Source organism: Lagopus muta, chromosome 1, assembly GCF_023343835.1.
Source record: "Lagopus muta isolate bLagMut1 chromosome 1, bLagMut1 primary, whole genome shotgun sequence".
NCBI classification, from domain to species: domain Eukaryota; kingdom Metazoa; phylum Chordata; class Aves; order Galliformes; family Phasianidae; genus Lagopus; species Lagopus muta.
The window spans coordinates 6,155,508-6,182,467 of record NC_064433.1 but is presented as its reverse complement, the minus strand read 5'-3'; the positions used below and the strand labels follow the sequence as shown (position 1 = coordinate 6,182,467).

Genomic DNA, 26,960 nt, shown 5'->3' with positions numbered 1-26,960 from the left:
TTCTGCTAATTTCCTTTTCTATTAAACAGAAGAATATGTCTCATTTTGTCTGTAAGATTTCTTTGTAGCAAATCTTTATAGACCGCATGAAAACTCTATTATAGTCTTGCATTGTGTACAGTGCATTCCACTCTAATATGTGCTCCATTTCCCTGGACTGAATTTGCTCTGGAATATTCATTGCTAAGCAAGATGTTGGGGAACTGCTGTTTAAATAATCTTCCTCTTTTGCCCTGATGTACACTAAGGAGTTCTTTTTTTTTTTCTTTTTTTTTTTCAGAATTAAAGAAGAGAAATAGTTGTATGGGCTTTAGTAACTGAGATTCAGAATGCTTTTTTTTTTTTTTTTTAGATTAATCTTCCTAGTATTAGGCAAAACCAATACATTTTTTCCCTTGCTTTCTTTCCCAGTGAGCTACTTCTGAAATAATACCTGTGAAGTTTCTCTATGATAACTGGCTTGAAAACATGGCATTTTCAAATAGATAAATATGTAGTAAACATTAATGAGGAGATTTTACAGATTTTGGGGCTTGGTACCATTTATCAGTTGTGGAAAACCTGATAAGTTGAAGTGGATCTTCACATGCTATACAGCTGCAAAGTGATGGGGCTAAGTTTCAGAGACCTGAGGAAGTCAGCGATGTTACTTAAACAGAACTGACAGCTGAGCGGTACGCTGAGCTTGCAGCTCTGTGAGAGATGTGATGGACTTGATCTCGATTGTGTCCTTTCATGGTTTGCATCGTGACCTTCTTCTTAGCATTGATGCATTTGAAATTATTTCTAAAGTTTGGTTTCTGTATGGCATTTTGCAGTACTTGTCATCTTCAGTCAGCGCCGTATTTTGGAATATCATGGTAAAAAGTGCTTCTTTAAAATGTTGTGGTTACTGTGAAGAACTCTTCAATGCTTTTGCTATTCACTTTTTGTCATGTTTGTTTTTTGAAGGTTGAGTCTTTTTTGTGTGATGAATATTTCTTCCTATGAAGAAAGGTTGAAGGAACTGGGCTTGTTTAGCTTGGAGAAGAGAAGGCTCCGGGGAGACCTCACTGTGGCCTTCCAGTATTTGAAGGGAGCACATAAACAGGAGGGAGAATGGCTGTTTACAAGGGTGGACAGTGATAGGACAGGGGGAATGGTCTTTAACTGAGACGGGGGAGGTTTAGGTTAGATATTTGAAGGAAATTTTTCACACAGACGGTGGTGAAGCACTGGAACAGGTTGCCCAAGGAGGCTGTGGATGCCCCATCCCTGGAGGCATTGAAGGCCAGGCTGGATGTGGCTCTGGGCAGCCTGGTCTGCTGGTTGGCAACCCTGCACATAGCAGGGGGGTTGAAATGAGATGATGATTGTGGTCCTTTTCAACCCGGGTCATTCTGTGATTCTATGATTTGGTCATTTATTCCAAAGTTGTTCCATAAAAATGTATAGAACTGACTTAGGTGGGGTGAGGGGAAACTGGACTTTCTCTCACAGATCACTTGTGAGCTTCAACCATTTGTAACTGGGACAGTGCTGAAGCTCTTAACTACTGGACTGGCATTTCTTGACCCAAAAGGAGAACAGTAGAGTTTCTGTGTATCTTTCTTCGTCATATTCTTGGAGTCTAATTTGAGCTTTCACTGTAAAATGAGTAACTTTGCGTATGCCCTCATTTTATGTGGTTGCAATAGCATTTTAGTATTTATGTGTTTAGAAGTTACCAGTAAGTTCTTGTATGCTTCTGGACTGTTATTTTCAGTCTCTTTACAAAAGTTTCATCATAGTCAAGGTGTTTTGTTGTTGCTTTTGCTTTTGCAAGGAAGTTTGAAAAGTTGTGTATTTTTTCCCTTTTCTTTCAGTTATCAAAATGGCAATCTAATGTATGGTTCTGCTGCTGCTTTGCATGTAGGTTATTTGCAAGCAAATAAGGAATGTTTATTTACTTTTTAGCATTTTGAGCAGTGTGGATTTTTTTTTTCCGTAAAACCGTATCACAAATGTGCTCATTATTTCAGTTTATTCATAAGACTGGAGTTGAAATTTGAATTTTAAATCCATGCCTTGAATTGAGTTAGTGCAGGCTGTCACTTCAACCATTCTCTGCAGATTCAGAAGGAAGTGAAGTGAATGCAACCTGGCAGATATAATTGCAAACACGAAAGAAAGCTGCAGGATAAATCTGCCATCTACGTACAAATAGCGTGGTTTTGTTAACAGCTTCTGTTCTCTGATTTCAGTAAAAGATCACCTGCTGTATATTGGGAATTCATAAACTACTTGTTTTTATGAGAAGAGGAGTAAGATAGCAGAATTGAAAAAAAAGCCCTCTTTGAATATGGTAATATGTGATTTAATTTATATAATGCATTGTAAAGTAATATGCACTGGTTTTAAGCTACTGCTTAAGCCCTAAAGCATAAGGGTTTGACACGGTCATTATTACCATACTTATTTCCCACTATATTTAGCATCTATTAAAGGAAGCAAGGAATAGCCTGAGTGTGCTTCACTGGCATTGATTATTATGAATGCTGCAGAGAGGTCTGGGTGACAGGTTGTTGGGCTTTATAAAGTGCAAACAAAGGTGCTGCAAATTGTGACCCAAGTGGCAGATGCACCAAAATAGAATTTTAAACTGCAGAAGATTATTGTATGGGAGAAGCAAGTGGAGGTACATAAAGCATTAAACTTCAGAAGTACTACTGCTGGAAGACTATCGTTGTATTTAATTTATAGGAGTGCACTTTGTGTAGCACGTGAATTTTAGCTCAGATGAGGCTGCTAAAATGTAAGTCCTGTGCAATGATTAATACATAATTTAAGTGAGCTATACAGTGACTGTCTTGCAAGCAATAGAAAAAGATTTAATTGAATTTGGTATTTATCTCTGAGAGTCTGCAATACTGCAGACTTCTGGATAGGCTACATATTCATGGCATTGTGCTGTGCGTATTGGCAGCAACATCAACATAATCCACTAGTAGCAATTGTTACTAGAATCTGGTCACGAAATCACATCTGAGCCAGCCTTTTGCCAGCACCAAATTATTTTTTGCAGCATATTTCCTGATAATTATATTGTAGAATACCACGTTGACTTGCCCTATATGTTCATTAATTGCCTTGGCTTGCCTATGAGTTTTAACGTAACTTCTGAAATCTGTTTTTTAATCTGCTGTTGTCACCACCCCCATACTATGCAAAGGTTATGTGCTGAAATTCAGTGGATGATAAAAGTAGCAGAGCTCCAATTATTTTGGTAGACACACAGTCAAAATTGTAAGTAATATAAATAAAATATGTAGTGGAAGGAAAAAGGAAGGGATCCATGGAGTTTTATCCATGGAAAATTCATTATTTAGTTTAAAACACAGCTTGCTTTTTCTTTAATATTCTTAGAAAATTTTTCTGCATACTGTTGGTTTGAAGATTATACTGTTACCTCTCATTTCCACCTCGGGGTTCGGAGATCAAATCAATTGTTTGAAATCAGAATTTGTCTGAAAATTTACTTGTTTGGACTAAAAGATCTGAATTCAGTGCTGTCTGAATTGTGCTTTAGTTTTGTGCTTTAAGGAGTAGAATAATTAAATCCTACGTCTGAAGAAAGGTGTAAAATTGAAATATTGTTTGATGTAGACTTATCATAGTTAATTATTTTTTTTCATCTGACTTCAGAAAACTGCTTTGTAGCCCATTTTGTGGCAGTAATTTTATGCAGACAGGCAAATAATCAGTCTAAGTAACATTATGTATCTGTTCATTCTCATGGACTTACGTATGTTCCCTAATGTGAGACTGTGAAACGCAGATAACCTAACTTTTGATGTAGATACAATAGATATAATTCATGACATGAGGCAGTAACGTGGAAATGATATGTGTAAGCACAGAATAAGGTTGCATTCTATTGCAACACAGTTTTATGTACCCATAATGTCATTTATTGCTTTGGCAGTTTTATGTATCAGAAGCTGAAGGGGAGGCAGACCGAAGAGAACAGCTAGTCAGAATTCATTTCCCAACAAGAAGATACTAATTTTTGTCTAATACTACTATATAATCCTACAACTCATTCTTAACTAATTATGACAGTTTAATAACTGTTCATGCTTGGGAAGATCTACTTCTCCCTAATACATTTGAGTTCTGAAATGTGGCAATTTGTAAACCAGCAACTTGAGTTATGAATTATATAACAAAATTCTTCCATTTGTAGTCAGGCCTTTCATAACTGAATTCTTCCCTTTCTCCTTGCTATTCAAAAGTATTACAAAGTAAATTTCTGTTTTTCACTTCTATAGTTAACTAATTGTGGAATCATACGATCACTGAAGTTGGAAAAGCCCACTAAGATCATCTTGTCCAACCATCGACCCATCCCCACCATGCCCACTAACCATGTTCATCAGTGCCACGTGGTTCTTGCACACCTCCAGGCACAGTGACTCCACCACATCCCTGGGCAGCCCGTGCCAATGCCTCACCATTCTTTCTGAGAAGAAATTGTCTCCGTACCTGGATGTGTTCTGGAAGAGGGTAGATGTGGCACTGAGAGACATGGTTCTATGGTGGGGGTGGGTTGATGTTTGGAGTAGATGATCTTAGTGGTCTTTTTTCAACCGTAATGATTCTATGATTGTTATTCAATTCTGTAGCTATAGAAATAACAAGCAAAGCAATTTGCTTCTGGGATAATTTAGCAAGGCAGTTAAGTATCTTTTTCCCAGCACAAAGGAGCCTTCTTCCTTCATTACTCAGTACATCCAGTGATGCTTTTTGTTTGTACATCAGTAGTTATTTGCAAAATTGGCAGAGAACATGTCCTTAATAAATTGTCTTGTCCACTCCTTTGTGAGAAAATGAATTTTGACTAATTTTTCACGTGATGAGTTTCCGTGCCAGATTAGAAGATGTGAAGACAAGCTGTCAAGTGGTACCAGTTCAGCTGTACCGTGTGGGAGCGTGTGGGGCTATGGAGCCATCAGCCTGCTGTCTTATGTGCTGCTGACAGCACTGCAAAGAAAAAGAGTCTCTTGTGTGTGCAGCCAAGTGCTTGTGAGATCTTGCAGGGCCACAAAGAATGCATTGATTGTGTGCTCTCCATGCTGTGGCAGTGAGGCTGACACTTCTGTGCGAGACGGAGCAGAATAGAATAGCTCATTTGGAAGGGACCTTCAGAGATTGAATTCAGGTGCAAGTGCGTGCAGCTGAGAAGATTGTTCAGAAATTTGCTGTGGGAGAGAAGAAAGAATCGCTAAAGAACCAAAAATTTGACATTTGAAAGGCTTAGTAATCTTTATAGTTAAAAACAAACCAATAAAAAGCTGAAGTAGATTTGCAAGTGATTTTTTTCTTCCCTTTTGCTTATTATTATTATTATTGTTCAAGTAATTTTTAGATGATCTTTGGCAAATGCAGGACCTACATTCAGTGTGTTACTTGAATCATTTGGCAGCATAGGCAGTAATATCCATTGCTTATAAATTTGGGTAGTAATGAATAAAGGCTTTTCCTTAAAGGCTGTTGATGTAGTCTACCTAGACGTCAGCAAAGCCTTTGATGCTGTCTCCCACAGTATTCTCCTGCAGAAGCTGGCAGCCCTTGGCTGGGTAAGGAACTGGCTGGAAGGCCAGGTCCAGAGAGTGGTGGTGAATGAAGCTAAATCCAGCTGGCGACCGGTTGTGAGTGGTGTTCCCCAGGGGTCGGTGCTGGGGCCTGTCCTCTTCAATATCTTAATGATGACCTGGATGAGGGCACTGAGTGCACCCTCAGTAAGTTTGCGGATGATACCAGGTTGACTGGAAGTGTGGATCTGCCTGGGGGGTAGCAAGACCATACAGAGGGATCTGGACAGGCTGGAGAGCTGGGCTGAAGCCAATGGGATGAGTTTCAACAAGGCCAAATGCCGGGTCCTGCACTTTGGTCACAACAACCCCAGGCGACGCTACAGGCTTGGGGCGGTGTGGCTGGAGGACTGCGTAGAGGAAATGGACCTGGGGGTATTGATTGATGCTCGGCTGAACATGAGCCGACAGTGTGCCCAGGTGGCCAAGAAGGCCAATGGCATCCTGGCTTACATCAGAAACAGTGCTGCCAGCAGGAACAGGGCAGTGATTGTCCCCCTGTACTCAGCTCTGGTGAGGCCGCACCTTGAGTACTGTGTCCAGTTTTGGGCCCCTCACTGCAAGAAAGACATTGAGGCTCTGGAGTGGGTTCAAAGAAGGGCGACGAAGCTGGTGAGGGGTCTGGAGCACAGGGCTTAATGAGGAGTGGCTGAAGGAGCTGGGAATGTTCAGTCTGGAGGAGGATCAGGGGAGACCTTGTTCTGTATAACTACCTGAAGGGAGGTTGTAGTGAGCTGGGGGTCGGCCTCTTCTCTCGTGTAACTAGTGATAAACTAGAGGGAATGGCTTCAAGCCATTTAGGCTGGACGTTAGGAAATACTGCTTCTCTGAAAGAGTGGTCAGGCAGTGGAATGGGCTGCCCAGGGAGGTGGTGGAGTCACTGACCCTGAAGTTGTTCAGGGAACATTTGGATTTTGTGTTGAGGGACATGGTTTAGTGAGAACTATTGGTGATCGGTGGATGGTTGGACTGGGTGATCCTGTGAGTCTTTTCCAACCTTGGTGATTCTGTAATTCCTAGTATGTCAGACACTGAGACTTTCATGGCATTTTATTGGGTTTTGATTTTATTCATAAAGAAAGTTTTCAGATACTTGGAAAATGCTTCTGAATGAACTGATTACGCTTATTGCAGTGCTGCTCAAAAGGTGGACTGTCTGGGCTATTAATCTAGTTCCTAAAGTGTGTACTGTAAGCTTAGACTTGGAGGGGCGAGAGGGTGTCTTCAAAAGGGTGTTGATTGGAGCAGGATTTTCCATTAAGATAAAGTAATTCAAATGTATTTAATGATTCAGATAAAACGTCTCATTTTGAAATGGCATCTTTGAAGTCTTCAAACAAAATAAATGAGATGAAATATTACCTAAGTGTTTTGCATCAGACCGTTCTTATGCTAACTGCAGCAACACAGGAGAAAAGGTGGATTTCAGTTTCCATTTCCCCTATTGTAGTCTTTCCTGGTAAGGATTTATTTTCTTCCACACTGCATAGATTTGATACTGGTCTGAACTGGAGGGTTGTGGTGTCCTCACTTTAGACGTCTATGGTGATGCAAGTAGGAATTCTTTAAAAATATTAAGACTTAATAGGAACTTTTCATTTTTTCTTCTTTCTGTGAAGAATTTCAGACGACGCTTTTTTTTTTTTTTTAGTCCCTTTTAAGAAGAATTTTGTTGAGTTATTTATTTATCTGATCTGTAGAGCTGAAAAAGGGAGCCTTGCTACTTAGATGAGCTGCTGTGTTTTCAGAAGCTGCAAACGGCGCATACAAAGGAAGGAAGTCTCATTTGGCATGAAAGCGGTCCAGTTACTTTTGATATGAAAAACATAAGTTTTCTTTGATAAGAAAAAACGTAAGTTAGAGCCCTCAGAATGGAATTAAAATAAATCTGAAAATGTCTCTGTTTAAAGGCTGCTTTTCAAGGTTTCACTTCATAACCTGTCTTTTTAGTTGGGCTTAGAAGTGGAAAAACTGTTTTAAAATATTAGATACCTACTAATAAGTGTTTTGAGTTTTTTTTGCTACCTTCTCTCTGTAAATCAGTGAGATACCTATATTTTTTGAAAACTAAAAGGTAAGTCTCCCAGATCAAACAAAGTCTCTCTGTCTTTGCAAGGTACTGTAATAAGGAAGGAGGACTTTTCTTAGGAGTATTTCAGGTGTCTGGTCAAATAAACATGGAGGGGAGTGAAGATTCTTAAACTTGGAAATGGCTAGATTTCTAAAATAAAAACATACAGTATGGAGTATTGTGAAAAATCTTCATTTAAAAAAGCATTAAAACTGCTGTGTGCATTTAACGTTTGTTTCATGTCAGTAGTACAGTACTTTAACAGAAAGAAAGATTGTTTGTTTTAGTAAAGTCATTTTCTCTTGAAGCTATTCATAGAATCACAGTATTGTTTGAGTTGGAAGGGATCATTAAAGGCCATCTGGTCCAACCCCCCTGTGCTGAACAGGGACACCTGCAGTTTGATCAGGTGCTCAGAGCCCTGTCCAAGGACGAAGCATCCGCCACCACCTCCCTGGACAACCTGTGCCAGTGTCTCACCACCTTTGATGTAGAAAACTTCTTCCTTATATCCAGTCTAAATCTCAATCTCTCCTTTAGTTTGAAACCATTTCCATTGTCCTATCAGAACAGATGCTGCTAAGAGTCTGTCCCCTTCTTACAGCCCCCCCTTTTAGATACTGAAAGGCCTCTCTCAGGTGTCCCCAGAGCCTTCTCCAGGCTGAACAGCCCCAGCTCTCTCAGCCTGTCCTAGTAGGAGATATGTTCCATCCCTTGGGTCATTTTTGTGGCCCTTCTCTGGATGTGCTCCAATAGATCCATGTCCTTCCTGCTCCAAGGACTCCACATCTGGATGCAGTACTCCAGGTGAGGTCTCACCAGTGCAGAGTAGAGGAGGAGGATCACTTTCCTTGACCTGCTGGCCGTGCTTCTTTTTATTCAGTCTGTTCTGATTTAGAAGGTTTAATGTTAAAGTAATTACATTATTTTACTTAAAACGTGAGCTTTATTGTGTTTAAGAAACAAAATCCCAAAGGTTTCTGTATACCACTGTGATAACAATCTGAAGTTTACTCCCTACAGCATATTGCTATTGGAAATGATTACTTGTAAGAACCTATAGAAAAATGATTTTGTGCCAAGATAAGCCTAGAGTAATATGATTTTTCTTTGTTTTCAGTCCAGAGGAGCTTCCTGTCCATGATGCAGCAATAGAAAAAGTAAGTTCAGTGTCTTCCAGTTTTTTTTTAAACTTTTAAGTATTCATGACTTGTTAATATAAATTATTGTGAAATCAAGAGATGAAACATTTTAGTGATTTGTGTTCCCAAAGACACAGTTCCAAGTCCCAGAAGGAATGTGGTTGTTGAGGCTGTGTTAATGAACACAGATCCCTTGGAGTCCCATGCAGTAGTGTAATTAATTACTCATTGCAATGAGGTATAGGCTTTCTTCACCCATCTCTTGACCCTGTAAAGCAAACAGAGCTGTTTAACAGAACACACCCAGGTCTGCCCCAAAAGGGACCCAGCTGGCAGGCACCTGTCTGGGGTGAGACGACCTGTTTGTATCTCAAGCTGTCACCAGCTGCACTGGGTGGATGCAGTGTCCAGGTGAGGTGGCACCTGGTGCTGAGGCATCTGTTGCCTTCTCCTGACAAGTGGAGCATGCTTTTCTCCTGTGGTAAATGATGACAGATAACCTGGCTGTCACTCACTGTGGTATGATGAACTCCATTGTAATGCTGAGTTGACAAGCCAGGTGTGTTCCATAAGTGTAAGACATGCCAGCAGCCAGTGCAGGCCCTCATTCAGAAAGCCTCATGCTATTGGAGGATGCTGGAGGACAAGTTTAGGAACTGATGTTTTAATAACGTGGAAAGCTTTTACTAAAACCACTGGAACTGCATTTCTGCTTGTACTGGCCAAGACGAGCTCCTTTCAATGGCTTTGGCCTTTTCTGTCAGGCCCTTTTTGTCTCCAAGACTATCTTTTCCATACTGATCTTCTGGATCGTCAGAAAACTCGTGAAATTTTTAAAATTGTAAGCTTAAAGTTATCTCTTTTGGCTGCACAAATGAGTACATGGAAGTGCATGGAAGAGAGATGGAGTGACTCATCTTAGGAAGACTCAACTCTGAATATTAAGAGCAGTGTTTCTAAATATGATTTTCTTCTCCACAGAAGCTAAGGAGTTGGTACAGGGCTAGCAAGAAATCTTTCTCATAAAAGAAGTGAACTTCTGAGTTTCTGTTTTGTGTCAGTTCATATATATTTCTGCATTTGCAGCTTGAAGCAGTTGCATTTTCTTGCCATGTTCTATTACATTTAATAACATAGCAAGCCTGTATATAATTTCATTTCCATCCGGTGGACACAGCAGGGTAGCGAGCCTATGAGCATAAATGTTGGACAGCTTGCAGTTATTATGGTATATGTTTTTGGAGCTTTGTTTCACTGTGACCATAGTAAACTTTAAATTATTGCATGAAAATGGTGTCTCAGTTCTTTGTCCCATACTTCATTCATGCTGTCTCATGACAAAATCTCAGTGTAGAAACTGTATTTACTGAATCAGTGTTAAATTGCAAATATGGTTTACTTTTATAATCCTACAGCAATGCTCCTGTGTTAGACTCCTGGTTATACTCCTGATGATATCCTGACCTCTGCTGGTTTGAGGTTTATCTGTCTTTCTATCAGCGGTGATTGAGTCTTCGCTGATTTCAGGATACCATTCACAGAACAATGAAAGTGTCACATTAATGTAGGCTAACACTAGAAGCTTTCTAGGCAGTATCTTTTGAAGTCACTTATTTGGCAAAATTATATATGCTTTCTTTTTGACTTAACTGTGAATTTAAAAACGAAAGTTCTTAAGTCGCACTTTGAAGTTTGCAGCTTATGTAAAGCGTTGTATATCCTTGTGAACTTTGAATCCTTTTTCATACATGTTCAGTGTAAAGCTCAAGCAAGGTTTGACCAGGTGTCTTTTTCTGTCATATTTTTGTGTGCAGTACTTCTGGAATGGGCATTATTTCTATGACTTTCAATGGTTTGTTTACCTTGCTGGACATTTGATAACTTAAATGCTTCACGTTGTCCTTACGGTATGAACTTCATATGAATCACACAGTACATCTGAGATAAAACTAAAGGAAGAAAGATGATTCAGAATAGAAAAGTGGACACGAAATGGACCTCAGGATGTTTGGAGTCTGTGTCAGACTGTTTTTTTCTGAGGCTTCTGCTGAGGCATTGCTCTGAGCCTCAGCTATAGCACGCTCACTGTCTGTGAAGGTAGAACACCGCACACAAGGTGGATACCTGCCAATAGAGCTTCACACTTCTTCTTTTCAGCACTGTATTATTTACTGACACCAGACTGACAGACCTTCTCTTTTTCGGTTAGGGATTCTGTTACTTCCAATGACAAAAATGCTTCAAAGTATAAAAAAATAGTCGTAAGACTGATAAATGGATTTTTATTTATTTATTTATTTATTTTTTGGTGACAATTACACGGAATTTGTCTAAAAGAGCAGCAGCAGCATCCTTCTACTCTGCAATGAGCTGCTTCTGATCTGTCCATGTTTCCAGTGTTGCACCTGTTAAACATGAAAGTGAACATAACTCCGACTGGAAAATAAAAAAAGAGCAAAAAATTTTCAACAACAGAACACAGAAATAATTGCTGTTTTGACTACAGTAGGTTCACATGAGAACTGGGATAAATTGACACAGAAGACATAAAAGCTTGAACAAGCATACAATTGAAGTGAGCTTTTGGCTCAGAAGACCAGATATCTTGAAAGTAGATCAAACATACAAACAGAAAGACTTCAGAGCAGATGGGGTTTCATTTTTCTTAGCAATTATCTGGAAAACCTGTTGAGGGCAGAGACCTTTTCTAACTTAATAGCAGTGTTATTCCAGCAGAATAAACTACTCCTGGAGAACATCTGTTTCTGAGATGTTGAAAAGATTTGTTTCTTAAGGGGGTTCTGTGTGAGGAGAGGAATCAGAACCAATGATGTGAAACATGAAATTTGGGAAGCAGTCACTTATGTACTCTTTCCTTCTAACCTAACTCTTAAGGAAGTGTTTATTTTTTGTTTTTTTTATAAATATATATACATACATACACATATATGTTTAAAAAGTGGTTTAGGAATTACCAAATACAGCATGGAACCTGAACAAGAACGTGAGCAGTTGATTGATTGCAACATGAAGAGTTGGCTAAGTAAGGTTAAGATAGGAGTAGCACTTACTTCCAAATAAGAAATAGCAACAACAACCAAACCAAACCCCTTCTTTCCTGTATGCCTTATGGACTGAATCACAGTTGGAATGGATCTAAGCAGTCATTGAGCTGCACTTCTGAATTTGAAGTGGGAAGTAGAGGGACTGGCCTTTATGAAAAATCTGAATATTTGCTTATGTTCACGTTTGAAGAGAAAGCAGTGGACACAGATAAGCTTTCTGCTCTACTTTTTTCAGTGTTGACCCTCAGCTACAAAGCATTATGAAAACAAAAAGCCCAAAACACCCCTCCTGCCTCTTTCTAGGATAATCAGAGATATGAAACCTACTTTACAATGTGTAAAACATGGCTGTAGAAGTGCCACTTTGTGAATCTTGTTATCATCAGAGCCAAAGAAGTGCGCAGTTGTGACTGTGAGAAGCTGAAGTGCCAGGAATTTAGGGACACAAATGGATAACTGCAAGTGCTTGCTTGGTTCCCATATTCAAGAAGTTGATGGCAAGTGTAGCTATCTTTAGGATTATGGCGTTGTCCAGTGTTTTTAAAGCCATGTGGAGCATAGAAGTATGAAAATAACATTTATTATGTTGTTCTATTTCAACTGCTTATTTTTTATATAGTATTTTTTTGATTTCTCATTTTATCCCCTTGTTGCTGGAAGATTCTTGTCAATAACTTCTCCAACAGTGAGTTATAGCAAAACTTTATCACTTTTCAAGACCAGAAATAGTCCCATTTTTGCTGCCATACTTTTTCTTGCATACACTCATACATGTCCTTTATTTAAAGCTTATGAATTGTGATTGAGATCAACGTATTCTGGTTTGCTGCGTCACTTGAAGTATACTGGTTTGTTTCTGTCAGGGTGTGTACTGCATTTTTAATTGGTGCCTTTTACGAAGGGATGGTTTGTATGGCTGCTGGAAAGCAGTAGCTAAATGTGTCCTGGGTAAGGCTGGCTAAGGGCAGCTACCATTGGGAGCTATTGGGAATAGGTGAACGGTTGGACTGGATGATCTTTTAGGTCTTTTCCAACCTTGGTGATTCTGTGATTCTATGATTTATTGCAGAATGAGCGAACTTAAACTGTTTGCAGCAGAAATTATTTGCCTGAAAAATCAGTGTGAAAACAAATCAAAATGATTTTTGTATTTGCGGAAAAAAAATGTGTAGAGAAGTAGCTCCTATAAATGTTGCACTTAATTTTTTTCTTGATGTTTTTACAAATACATTAAATTAATAATTTAAAATGTGTTCATTTTGAGATGATTAACATACTGTAATTTATTTTCAGCAAAAACACCTTGAAATTGAAAGGACCACAAAATGGCTTAAGATGCTGAAAAGCTGGGAAAAGTACAAGAATACTGAAAAGGTAAAGTTAAGCATCCTGTCTTGTTATCACTTTTGAATGAATGTGTAACCTTAAATTAGGTTGTCTTATTTTTGATCAGAAAAAATACACCTGGAAAGAAAACTGTTTTTTTCTTTCAAAAAGCCATAATACATTAAACAAACTAATGAAGAAACATCCAACAAAATAAAACAATCCCTGTCCCAAAAAGAAACCGAAAAAAACCAACAGCAGTAGGCAAATGCAAGGAGTTTTCACTGAAGCAGGTTGCCCAAGGAGGCTGTGGATGCCCCATTCCTGCAGGCATTCAAGGCCGGGCTGGATGTGGCTCTGGGCAGCCTGGTCTGGTGGTTGGTGGCCCTGCACACAGCAGAGGGTTGGAACTGGATGATCATTGTGGTCCTTTTCAACCCAGGCCATTCTGTGATTCCATGATTCTATGAAGGACAGTACTCTTTGTTCATACTAATAATTGTGTGTTACATTGTGTTGCGTGCTGAGAGTTTGGGTCACTTAGCAAATTGTGTTCATGTGACTGCAGAATAATTTTAGGAGCAGATGAAGCATTTGACCTGCTGGCCTTCCCTTGCACCTAGCTGGTGTTACAGAAACTTGTTTTTGGGTACATTTTTAGAGTGAGAAGGAGGGAAGAAGGGAAAATCTTTGTAAGCTTGAAAATTGGGAGCATGTTGAAATGGGAGTAGTTGAGTTCTGCAGGAATCATAATTCCCTTTCAGAGATCATGATTTTTAACTTTGGGGTGATGTTTTTATTCATTTATTTGCTGGATATTGTTGTAATTAATATTTAAATTTAAAGTTATTCTTTTGAGGCACTTAACAAGATCTGAGGATTTTTTTATTACTGATCTTCTATGGTTTCTATTTTTTTTTTAATGTTTTTGCAACCCAAGTTTACTGATGAGCAGCCTAGGATGGCTTGCAGTCACTGTTCCGTGGAAACTGCCTGAATAACTCTCCAAGGAAACTGATTAGTCATAACACGAGGCATACAGTTTGATGTTTAAATTATCATGCTTGCCAGCAAAGATATCTTTAGTGTATCACAAAATGCATGGTTTCTTTGCTAAAAGAAGAGTTTCTTGGAGTAAGTTTTCAAGTAAAAAGTATAGGAAGCTGTTCTATGCCTTGGGATAAGGTGGGTTTTTTTGTTGTTTTCTTTTTTCCCTCCATGTATAATATGTAACTCCCTTCATAGTCTTTAAGAGAAGCCATTTTTTGATGGTATGAATGGGATCTGCTTTTGCTTGGAGATCAATATGGAAGAGCCATTCAGGGATAAATCCCTGAAATATGCTTGCAGCTTTATAACCAAACCCAACAGTGCTACAACATTTCTTGATTTAAAGAAATAAATAGTAAAATGATTTTCTATGTGCAGTTACAGGTGATTTTTTAAGTAAACAAATTACCTGTTAAAGCTCTTGGCACCGCTTTGCAGATTTTTAGTTACAGAATTAGTTTGAACCTGCTTGGACAACGAGTAATGGTCTGGGGTAACAGAAGCCGAGCAATGTTAGGCAGGCCATTAAGCACCAGATGTTTTTACTCACTTTGAAAGGTAAGTGGGGTTTGTGCATAGATTCCTTGCTGTAAATGTCCTCTTGGTCTTCTTAGATCTGTTAAAACTCACATCTTGTTGAGATGATTCTGTCGATGTATTCTGGTGATGCTGGTCTGCCTGTCTTTTGCTGAGGACAAAGGACAGCTGTTGCACATCCCAGATCATTGCTTGGATGAATGTCCTACAGAGTTTGCTTGCTCCTTTACCCTGTTGTTTCACTATTTTATTCTTTGCAAAATGGAAGAACTTCAATTGGAGAGACTGAGACAAGGATATTTGTTAGAATGATATGCAGAGAAATAGGAGATAATACAGCTGAAACAGGAAGGAGTTTACTTGTCCCCTACTCGTGATGTCTGCAATCCTGCCTTTGTTTTCAAGGCTGCTAAGTGCCTTTATTTGCTTTTCTTTAACATGTCAAAAGCACTTACAGCTGTCTTTCAGGGTATCACTTTTTAAATCTACAGTGAATGCATAAGAAGGTAACTTTTTTCCAAAGCTTTTCTTATTCTTTCTGTTCATAGCACATCTGGCTTTGTTTCTTTATTGAAGTGACTGATCTGGAGATATGTTCACAAATTGAAGAGATGCTCAAAAAAAGCTGTAGAATAGCAACCTAGTTTGCTGTATGTCAAATACCACCCTTCAGGGAACACAACAGCTCTGTGTTGCCTAAGCAGCAGTGGTCTTCCTCTTCAGCTGCCAGTGACATCAGTCCATTGTCCATTGATTTAACTGAATGATCCTCTTCACCAGGCATGTGGAAGGTAAAGCAGATCAGCTGAGCAGAAAGAGCTTCAGTTCATGTAACAAATTATAGACTGAACTATAAATAATGGCAGGGATAATTCAGAATGTTCATAAAGGATATAAGCTTTGCTTTAGGCTAGGAATTTTCACTGGTCGTTGGACCCTGATGGAGCACAAGGATGTTTTTGTTTTTTTCTTGCATCAGAACACAAACAATATAGAATCAAACCCCTCCTCCCAGCCAGCATGCAGTGGAAAATCAGACATTATTTGCTGCTCCTGTTTATGGACAGTGTTTTTCTTATGATTGTATAAAATTTGCAGATGAAGACAGTTTTTACTATAGTATGTTGGAAGAATACACCAATTTCCAACCCTGTTTTTTGAAGAGCAAAAGCAGTAAGTTGTAAGCTGCAAGAACAGTTCCTGACTCTTGCTTTGTCTTCACTTGATTGGATAAAGTGCAATAGAGGAGCAAATTACTGAAAAAAAAACACCCAGCAAACCAAACAGCCTGTCACTAAAGGATTCACTTCACCTGGCAATCCCTTGGTTTCTGTGCAGTCAGACTGCTCCTGAAATCACAGCTGTTTGGAAACAGCACTGAACGAAACATTGCTGCAGTGATGAAAACAACAGTAGTAATTTTTGTAGTTACAGATTATAATTGTAATGCTGGCTTGGTTTTGGAAAATGAGTGAGAGACAGAGAAAATAACGGTCTCAAGGATGGAGTGGGTATTGCAAAGTACTGGACTTCAGAAAGCCCTTTTGTAATGAGCCTACGATAGTTTGGGCTTGAAGCAAGCTGTTCATTCCGTAAATATACTATAAATGAATCCATGCTATTGATTACATTATCCAAAGCTGTCATACACCTAACTGCAAAGTATAGTTTTCTTTTAATTCTCTTTTGCAGAGCTGCCTGGAGGCTGCTTCCTTAGTTCTTTCCTTCTTAACTTTGCAAGGAGAATTAATGAGAAGATATTTGCACACTGATATGTTTGTGTGTGTGTGTGAGATGCTTCGATTTACATCTTCCCTTAGTCCTTATTGCAGAAGAAGATCTCAAGAGAAGTGGGAACTCTTGGGAGTTCATCTTGCTTCCCCATTAGAACTTCTGTGCTTTAAAGTTTCACAACAAAAAAGCAGGGGAAGGGCAGCCTGTGACCACGAGGAACTGGAGAAAGACTGAACCAGGAAAATGTCAGTCTCTTCCATCTTTGAGCAATGAATTATAGGTAATGAAAGAAGACGTAATGGAAATAAGCACACTCATCTTCGTAACTGTGTAACCTCCTTGCCTCCTATGTGATTATTTAGGTATCTTTTCTGTGGAGTGATCATAATTCTTACAGACACCAGTCTCTGAAATGCGGACCTGTCCTTGTGTCTTTGTTTTGACAAATATCAATCACACAAAGCTTTCATCTCCCTATCAGTCATTTCTTATGCAGGAAGTGTCAGTGAGTAGCAGAGTTTGTCTTTCATTGTGGTGTTTCTCTAGCTTATGCTTTTATTTTCTATTTGTATTCTACTGCTTAATAGCCCAGGGTACTATCAACCACCATGGATATTGAATCTTTCCTGCTTAGTATGATCATAACTTTCATGAAAGATTAAATAAAACTGTTACATTCCCATTTGAGTATTTCCACTAAAGTATTTCTGTCTTTTGCTGTCTACCTTCATCTAGCTATGACTGAAGTCACTTAAATTGAGAGAAAAAGGAAGAATTGAAACAATCAGGGTAGCTGGCAATTTCCAGCTGTTCTGGCATTCACACAGAATATAATAATCAAGTCGCCACTTAGTTTGGAATCTGAACACAGAGCCGTAATGAAGAACCCTCTTCTCATTCCTCAGATTTTTTTGAATGAGATTTAGCAGCTCTTGAATTTGCACTTTTTCTTTCCTTTATGCAATCCACGGAAGTTGAAGAACCTCTAAAGGCAGCAGCTTTTATAAATATATTTTCTTTTCACTATAAATATACTTTCTTGTGGGCTTTCAGATTTTAATTTTGATGCTTCTCATCGCTAATTCTTTTTGAGGTGGCAGAACCCCTCTGTGTCATATGCAGCTCTTCCTAGTGTAACTGAAGACGTCTTATTTTCAGACAAGCCAGTTTTCTATCTGGCAGAAGTTTGACTGCCAGGTCCTGCTCTTTAACCTGTACTGTATGGTGACAGCCTCGTTTCTTGGCCATGTACCAACTGGATTATCAGTTTTAAATCTGGGACTTAGGAATAAGGGGGCAGTTGCAGACTTGCTGGTATTTTTTATTGTTTTTTTTTTTTTTTTTTCTTCTTAGCATAGAGGCCATATTGAACATTGGATGCTAACATCTTCATTATTTGAGATGATGGCTAAGATTTATTTGGGTTATTGCAAGTCTAGTAGTCGGGTTTTTTTTATCATTTCTCTTTTCCTTATAAACTTTTTAAAAATTCATTCTGTATATTCTCTAGTTTCATAGAAGAAAGTGCAATTTGCAGCTCCAGTTTCTTTTTGCATGAGACGCTCCTTTGGAATCAGTGATGGATCCTCACCGTGCTGCACGTGTGTCCTATCTACCAGAATCAGCAACATTAGTGATAGTTCCAAGAGTTTGTAATGGATGTCCTTAGCTGAACATTAGCTTAGATGTGATAAAGAATTTGAACCTACATTTTTAAGTTGTGTTCACATAGTTCTGTCTACTATATCTGTGTTTTCCTCAGTGTCGTCTAATGATGGAAGCATTCCAGGCTGCACAGCAGCACTCTCTGAATGATGCTTGTTTTCACTGAATGCTTATCTGAATTACAATATGTTTGTGTTTTCTTTTGAGCTTCTATCTTAAGAAAGCCTTATTTTTAATGAATTTGTTGAAGACTATTTGCTTTTTGTTCTACTTCTAGGGAGATGAAATAAAATGTCTTGCTAAATTTTCTACTACTTATTTTAATTATTAATTTAGAGAGAGCAGAGACTTGATTAGGGGTCTGCAAGCATATTTACTTAGCCTGCAGTTCTCAATGTAAGATAAACTTACACAGAAATAAAAGACAGCAGAGGGCAGTAGTATGGTACTTATGGTACAGATGTTCAGCTGGCTAATAATCAGTTTGTTCACTTGTGTGTTCTTTAACTTTTTGATGACTGAATGATAATGAGAGATGAGTTTTGCTTTGATGCTTGTATTTCCTCCCCTCCGGCCCTGAGACGCAGTGCAGCCGTGTGATTTGCTGTTACATAAAAAACTTATTCCTGCTTGTTTGCAGGTTGTTTGTGTAATGGAGCCTGTGCTGTGAAAGAGACTCATCTCTCATATCTGACCTATGAAAGAGTCTCATATCTCATTTCTTATCTGATAGACAGTGAAAGTCCTTAGTGTTGTGCTCTGTTTAGTCTGTAGGCAGGTTCTTCTCATGTTCTGGAATAACTGGGAGCTTCAACAGTGGATTTGACTGGATACAGATGTGGAATGGTTTGCAAAAAACTCTGAACGTTCTTTAGATTTGTTCTGCCAGTGTGATAATTCTGATTCCAGCAGTTAAATATGTTTCCTTACTGTAGTGTGGGCCTGAGGAATGCAGCTAAATGTCACTGGGAGCTTGTAACACAGGTTAGCAGATAAGGTTGGCAAATTTAGCTCATTCTGGTTTCCAATAGACGGGCTAATCTGACACCACTGCATTTCTGATTCTTCTCAAACCACAGTGGGCTTACCAAGCTGCTGGTCTTAGTGCCTTCCACTCTTTTCAAAGTTAGTAAAAACAACTCATTTTTCAGTCTTCTCTTTTAAAAGCCCTTCCACCATTCTCTATCCCAGTTTTATCTTGCTGCTTTGAGAACTGTTTTAGTGTCTAGTTGGTTCAGCCTGAGAAATGCAGAAGATGGGAAAACTGGAAAGTCATCTGCAAAACTGATCATTGTTCTCTTTCAGCTTTGTTTCATGAAGTAATGCCCATAGCTTGGGTTGTCTGGATTTGTTTTAAGTATTTCAGGAAGCAACTGATGTCACAAAGGCCTATTTCTGGCCTTTAATGTCTACTCAGCCTTTCCCCAAAATATTCTTTTTAGAACAAAACTCTTCTTAAGGATTTCTTTTTCAGCCTATTCTGCTCACTAACCAATCTGACAGTTGTTGGAGACATTTGGTAATAAGTCACAAAATGATAGTGGTCTGGCAAAAAGCCTTGTTATCAAGATGCACTATTGTAGTGTGGGCCTGAGGAATACAGCTAAATGTCACTGGGGGCTTGTAACACTCCCTTCAGGTCAGCAGATAAGGTTGGCAAATTTCGCTCGTTCTGGTTTCCAATAGACAGGCTAATCTTTTTGCAGAATGACACCACTGCAATTGGTGCTGCTTGGCATCCAGAAGACTGAATTATCCTTTCTCTCAAGCATTTACTCTTGTGTTTGGGTTGGCGTACACTGAAATCCTCAGTGTGAGCTGAAGTCTGGATGTACATCGGTAGAAGAGTGCTTTGTAGCACTTTGGCTTAATCTTCATCCTTGCAGGAAAAAGCTGGAGTGATGTTGTTATGCTCCTGCTAGACTTGCTGCTACTTAAACAATTTTAATAGCATTAAAGCTCCAAAGTTTCCTTAACATCTCTGATGTTTTCTGTGTGTATGGCCTCCAGGATCTATCTTGTAATATCTTGTACAATTGTATAAGGAACAGAAAAAAAAAGAGTTGTAACCCTAGCAGGTTGTGTTTGCCTTAGATGACCATCAAAAAACTTGTGTAAGAGCGAGGCATTCTGAAGTCCAGACGTGGATTTTATCTGGCCTTAGAGATACCCTTGTTTTTTGAATTCTCTGATTTTCCTTTGCTCAGCCGTGTTTTTAGGAAGATAACCTTTTCTTTGTGTGTGGCTAAAAAAGAGAGTGAGTGAGTAAGGTTTCATTGTCTGAGGGTTGGCTTACCTTGGGTCTCTCCTGGCTGCATAAAGCCAAGATTGAAGACAGCAAGTCTGTACTTCTCTGTTTAGAAATCTTCGTGCTCCTAAATGCTGCAGCAAAAAGAAATGCAAATTGGAATAGAAGCTAGGAATACAGTTGTCAGTGCTCCTGATTTTTCAAATAAACCCAGTGAGAACCAACCCACTAAATCAAAATGGAAGAACAGTGGCGTGTCAGAGGCAAGACTGACATGAGATAGTTAGTATAACTACTCTAGCTTTGCACAGGTACCGATTTGTCCCCTTGTGACCCATTTCGAATACAAGCTGTGTGTCAGTATAGACTGTGTCAGGAACAAGGAATTTGATGTTCAGTTTCACAGCCAAGAATTCTATGTGGTGTTGTAAAGTCATTCTGTAGTCTTAGAAACTCTAGCTGGAATATCTGCTGTGTGTTGTTTTTGTGCAAATACTTTTTCCTAAATGCATATTAAAACACTTGCTTATTAATTTAGAAATATGGTCTGAAGTCTTTAGTTTGTGGCGTTTCCTGTGTTTGCAGTGAGCTCATGCTTGTGATACACATACATACACTGCAGTTTTACAAGAATGCAAAAACCAGCAATGCATTTTTGTACTGCTAGTTTTTAGAGCTTTGCAGTACTGCCTGATGCCTTTCACCATTGCCATTTATACATTATAATTATAGTGAGTTATTTGTGGCTTGTCCTGAAACCTTGTGTAGCTAAGAATCTGTTTTTCCATGTGTGTTATCAAATCTAGAGTTCTCTTTGCAGTACTTTAAGAATAAATGCTCCGTAGCAAAGGCAATCCAATTTTGACTTCCTGCATACTGAAATCTTGATTGCCTGCGTGTCCATTTTGTTCTCTGTTCCTTTGCTGATTCCATCAACGCAGGCATCACTGGACTCTTACTCAAGATTGAGATGGTTTGTCCCCAGCCAGTTGTCCCTTTGCCAGGATAATTGACAAAATTGCCTTTTTGTCTTTAGCACTTTTCATATCACCATTTCTTTTATTCAGAACTTTGTGAATTGGGATGCATTTATGCTTTCTTTTCTTTTTACAGTTTCACAGGAGAATTTATAAAGGAATCCCATTGCAGTTCAGAGGGCAAGTTTGGTCTTTACTACTTGATGTCCCTAAAATGAAAGAAGAAATGAAAGACTTGTACAGCGTGAGTTGTTAGAATTTCCACTTCATCTTTTTTTTTTTTTTTTTTAATCTCAATATTACAAATTACCTTGAATTTCACTGTTTTTTTTTTTTCATTCTTTTTTTTTTTTTTTTTTCCCATATATTGGAAAGCACTTTACCAGCTTATCTGTTGGTTCTGGTATTGATATAATTAATTTGATTTTTCCTCTTCCCATTCCCAAATCTTTGTTAAAGCCCCCTTAAAAGCAAAGTGAAACAATATAAGACAAAACTCTTCTCCTCTGAAACAACAACTCTTCCTTGAGAAATTTCTATTAAGGAAGTGCCACATCAGCTGAATATCAGTAAGAGGAGTCTAGTGTTCTCAAGGGGGTGAGGAGTTGTTGCCTTCTCCATCTTGTTAAAGCCAACAGGGCCTCTGGGAGAGCAAGTTGGCAAACTTTATGCCATGTTACCTCTGAGTTGAAGCATAGATATCTGTTACAAAGTACTGTCATTTAGTTTGTTGTATTCTCAGAGGTGTAACTAATACTGAGGTGTTACCTACCAAAAGCTACAGGCAAAAATTGACCACTTAAGCGTAACCCTACTTAGAGTGTAAGGGAAAAGGTATGCGTTGCACCCAGTCCCACCTGCATGCTGAGTAGCAGTTAAAGCCACCTTTCAGAGGTATGTGACCAGAATAATTCAACTTTTCTTCTCTAACTCTGCTTTTTCTGTGGATTTTTCTGTTTGCCATCTGAGCTTAACTTGAGATCCCGAACTGTAGACTGAGGTTTGTATGCAGGCCAGAAATTTAGGCAGAAGGGGAACTGAATCTTGTCACATTAGTCTTTTCCTCTCAATCTTTCTGCACTAGGAGATTGTAGGAAGATAGTATAACTAACAGAAAAGTAAGATAACATTGTATTTATTTTTTTCTCTACTGGAACTGAAATGTTCACTGCCTTTTAAGAAAAAAACGTCCAGAATTTCAAGGAAGTACATTGCTAGGTTTGATTTTTTTGGCACTCTTCAGGAGCCGCCGCTTTGGCTCTGAGCAGACATGGAATCTTGTAAGGTCATGAAAGAAGATCGATGTTGGCATTGATGTTATCTAAATTTTGGTCTCTGTGATCTTCTTCTTGAATTATTTATCACTCCTTAGTCTGACAGGCTGCTCTTTCTGACTATTAGATTTTGTTTAACTTCATAAGGGAGACTAGAGGCAGATCCAGAAAGAATAGGATGGAATTCACACTGAGTAATGTAGTTGTGGGAAAGAATACTGAGTATAACTAAAAGCATTTTAAAATGTTAATTCATATTAAGAGATTATTGATGCCATTTAGTGCAAAACAAAAAAGTGTCTTTGTAGTTCAAATATGGTAGTAGTAAGAGTTCCTTCTGTCATAATCCTCACTTGTTTATTTGCAATAAGCTCATTTAACTGCTCTCCACTTTTCCCATTTCCTGAAGTGTTATTAAGATTCATAATAATTCTCATTTACAAATTGCAGACATAAAGGTACAAGGAAGATGCATGGTTGGAGGTGAAACTGCTTCTTACAGTCCTTGGTGCAGGGAACTTACCAGTTCTTAATCTTTTAATATTTCTGATTCCAGAACTCTAGGTGCCCATTCTAGGGGCTCTCATCATGACCAGGACTCAGGGTACTTCTTTTCCCGTAGTTCCAGTAAATCATGGGCTCTGGGTCCTTAACCTAGGCTCTGGGTCCTCATACCGTCTTAAAACTTTCTGATCCCTTCTTTTCTGACTGGAGGACAAGTCACTCTGGATGCTTGTACTTTAAACCTTTGTTTTCTTGCAACCAGAAGCTGTAGAATTCTACCTTATGAATGGCCATGATATTCCATAAAAATGCCTTTTCCAATTGAATACAGATAGAAGTCTCTCACATACTTGACTTTCATGGACAGAAGCAAGAATGAATGAGAGAATGTCAAGAAAAAAATTACTTTAGGGTGAAAACTAAGAAGGCAGTCCAACCTTTGCAGGCTTCCTGAAGTTTTCATTTGCAAAATTGGACTTAATCATAAAACATCAAAGCAAGTAGAGTTATTCTACCATTAAATTGGTTAAAACAGAAGGTCAGAGGAAATGACTAGGGAAATGTCCAGAAACGTCCATTATCTATATTTAAATAGTAACTGGCAGTGATGTAACTTTTTCTTCTGCCTAGAGAAAAAGACAACAAAAGCATGAAAACCAGCCTCGGTCATTTCTGGGAAGTCCAGACTGGTGCTGTTGTTCCTGAGCAGTGAAATTCACTTGTCTTTCTCACTGCACTTTACATGAGAAATAGCAATTAGAAATTTGAAATGCTAAAACATAGTGAATGTTGTCACAAAAGTGTATGTTCTGGGGTTGGTCTTTTTACATTTATACTATGTTAATGTGCATTTGACTATATAGAATTTGTGTGTGTGTGTATACATGTATATTTTTGAATGAGTTTCTGAGTTGCCATTTTACATTGAAGATTTTAAATCATGAGTTTAAGTGTACAATTAAGTAGGTTTCTCCTTTTTACAAGCTTACAATAAGGAACGGAGGGTTAAAACTGTAACTTATGTCTTTTATTCTTTTCCTAGAAATTGAAGTGTCAAGCACGAGGGTCTTCACCAGATATTAGGCAAATTGATCTTGATGTAAATCGAACATACAGAGATCATATTATGTTTCGAGACAGATATGGTGTTAAGTAAGTAAATTAGGAGTTTTGTTTTATAATTGGTTCCTGATCTGCCTCAGACCTCTTTGATTTGCAAAAGGATGTTGAATGTGAGTTCCAGACTTTCAAAGCAGAGCTGTCTGTGTGCTATGAGGTAATTACCATTACTGTTACAAAGCCAAATAGTTACTTTTAGCCAACCAGTGTGCCCAGTGCAACCAACCCACAGCAGGGGGCTGAAACTGGATGATCTTTAAGGTCCCTTTCAACCTCAGCCATTCTGTGATTGTTTCTAGCATGCCACATTAGCACCCTGCTGAGATGAAAAGGATAGGGTGAGTTTTCTGACTCTTTTTCTTTCCAAGACATCATCTACAGTAGTGTACTATTTTCAAAAAGCAGTACTCAAAGAATTATGAGCTTTAATGTGATTTATTAAAGAAGCATTTTCCTATATTATTCCTCTAGGTATTTTGCAGACAAATTCTAAGTAGGCATGGGAAATTTCTGTGATGGTTGCAACGCAGGATGGAGTACAAACCAGAAATTCCCAAAGCTGAGAGCACTGTTCTGTGCAGACTGTAGTTTAGATGTGTTTGTGCTGTGGTATCTACACTGGAGCTGATGTGCCTTGCCTGTCAGTACTGCTGACATGGTGCTATGCAAAAATGGCTGTATCGCATCTGAGCCTCAGCTAGTTTTAACACACACGGTTTAAGTGGAAGCAGAAGCTCACTACCCGGTCAGTTTGGGGCTAACTCTGGCACAGCCTGCTCCGTTCCTTGTGGCTGTGTTGTGAGCACGTCCTCAGAGTGTATTGGAAAAGCCTTTGGCTGTTTCAATTTCACACTTGGAATAGAACTTGGAATTACTGTACATGCATTATACATTTCCAGTGATGTGGATGAAAATTGAGAAATCATTCCGTATAGCAATGAAATAAAGTCTTCCAGGTAAATCAATAGCTTGTTTGACTTCCCAATGGACTTTACATTTTTGAGGGGTCGTTCTTTTACAACTCTTCAGTGGTACCATCCAGTGTAAATAGTACTAAGATTACCATTATTTTTATATCTTACTGTGAAGGAGATTTGCTCTTACATTGGCCTTCATATCGTTCAAATTCCCATAACTGATAACAGAAGGTTCTCATGGATGGTACCTGGAACCTAACTTTTTTATTTCATTTTGTCCTTGTAAAATAAGACTGAAGATTAATAACTAGTACTTCACATTACATTTTTTTTTTATTATTACCTAAGAATAGGTAAGCTCCAGTTTCTGAAGAGACTGAAAAAAATGCCATAATCTCTAGATATTTGGGGAAAATTCTCTAAATGTGCATCCTCCTTCCCAACAGAAAATGAGCAGCTTTTTGCTCAAGATTTCTTTTTATAATCTTCAAATATTTGTCTGTATGTTTAATCAGTGACAAGCAGAGGGAATTTCACTGGACACAATAGGGTACAAGACTCAGGAGTTAAACTCTAGCAGTTGTAGTTGAAAGGAGGCATTCACATTTCCAAATTCCCTTCCCAACAAATGACAGGAAGTAGATGTGAGTTTAAAATCATATTATGAGAATTCTCCATTGTTTTGATGTCCCAATTTGAGAAGTGTGGAGTTTATATATTTTTGTCCTACTACATTCACAGCTTAACGCAAGACGACTCAAGCTGTTTTTATGGAAAGCAAGGGGCAAAGCTCTGTGTGTACTACACTGTTAGAATTGCAGGGTCTGATATACTAAGCATAGGATGGAGAGTTGGAATTGTGACTGACAGTAGCAGTCACTAAAGCTGCTTTTAATTTGGGTGCCAAGATTAAGACACCTCTGTACCTGCTTTGTGTTTTATCTCTGTGTAACTCTTTGCAATCAGTAACAGCTGTTAGTGTTCTGCAAACAAATTTGGTGTGGTGTGTTTAAAGTCTGTCGTTTTGAATAAATCATTGTTTGACATGTATGCCATGTATGCCTCAAATCCCTTATTTGTAATAATAATGGTCTGACACCATTGGCATCTCAAATTGTTATAGATGCATTTTGTAATCTTTAAACAAGCAAAATATCAGGAAAGTGCTAAATATAATGTTGGTTTAAAATCGGAAGCACTTATTACTGCTCTTTAGAACCAAACAGATGAAATTGGAGAAACAAGTTTCCAAAATACAGTTAACTAATTTTGTGGTTTTTGTTTTTACGAAACCACTATTACAGCACTTTCTTTCTCTACTCTTGTTTCTCCAGGCAACAATCTTTATTCCACGTTTTAGCTGCATATTCCATATATAACACGGTAAGTTGCGTACTTTCATGTTCTGCTACTCTGAACGTGCTCTAAGTTTATTTGCAATTCTGTATCCTCTTCCTCTCTCCCCCAAAAACCACAACACATTTCAGAGACCTTTGGAAATGCAGAGAAATGAATCATTTGCCTGCTGACACGTTTTCAGCTACTGAAGTTGAAACAAAGCGTCTTGATTAGGAATGTCTTACTGGGCAGACTGAACAGTACATAGAGATTAACTGAGATCAAGTATAGTGTTCAGTAAGAATAATGAATTTGTGCTATGCTGGAGTTTCATACTACTGCTATTTCTTCTTGTTATATTATTTGCCAATTAAGATCATT

At 38.5% G+C, this 26,960-nt stretch overlaps 1 protein-coding gene across 7 annotated transcripts in view; it reads left to right on the top strand.

Moving 5' to 3' along the window:
* The window catches only part of USP6NL (USP6 N-terminal like), a 115,161-nt gene that overhangs the window by 67,827 nt on the left and 20,374 nt on the right, over positions 1–26,960 (top strand). For all 7 annotated transcript variants that reach the window (XM_048952106.1, XM_048952096.1, XM_048952115.1 and 4 more), the window contains 5 exons: positions 8,804–8,843; positions 13,184–13,264; positions 21,564–21,671; positions 24,248–24,357; positions 26,576–26,624. In XM_048952106.1, the coding sequence (XP_048808063.1) occupies positions 8,804–8,843; positions 13,184–13,264; positions 21,564–21,671; positions 24,248–24,357; positions 26,576–26,624 (388 nt within the window). The remainder of the gene's footprint in view (positions 1–8,803; positions 8,844–13,183; positions 13,265–21,563; positions 21,672–24,247; positions 24,358–26,575; positions 26,625–26,960) is intronic.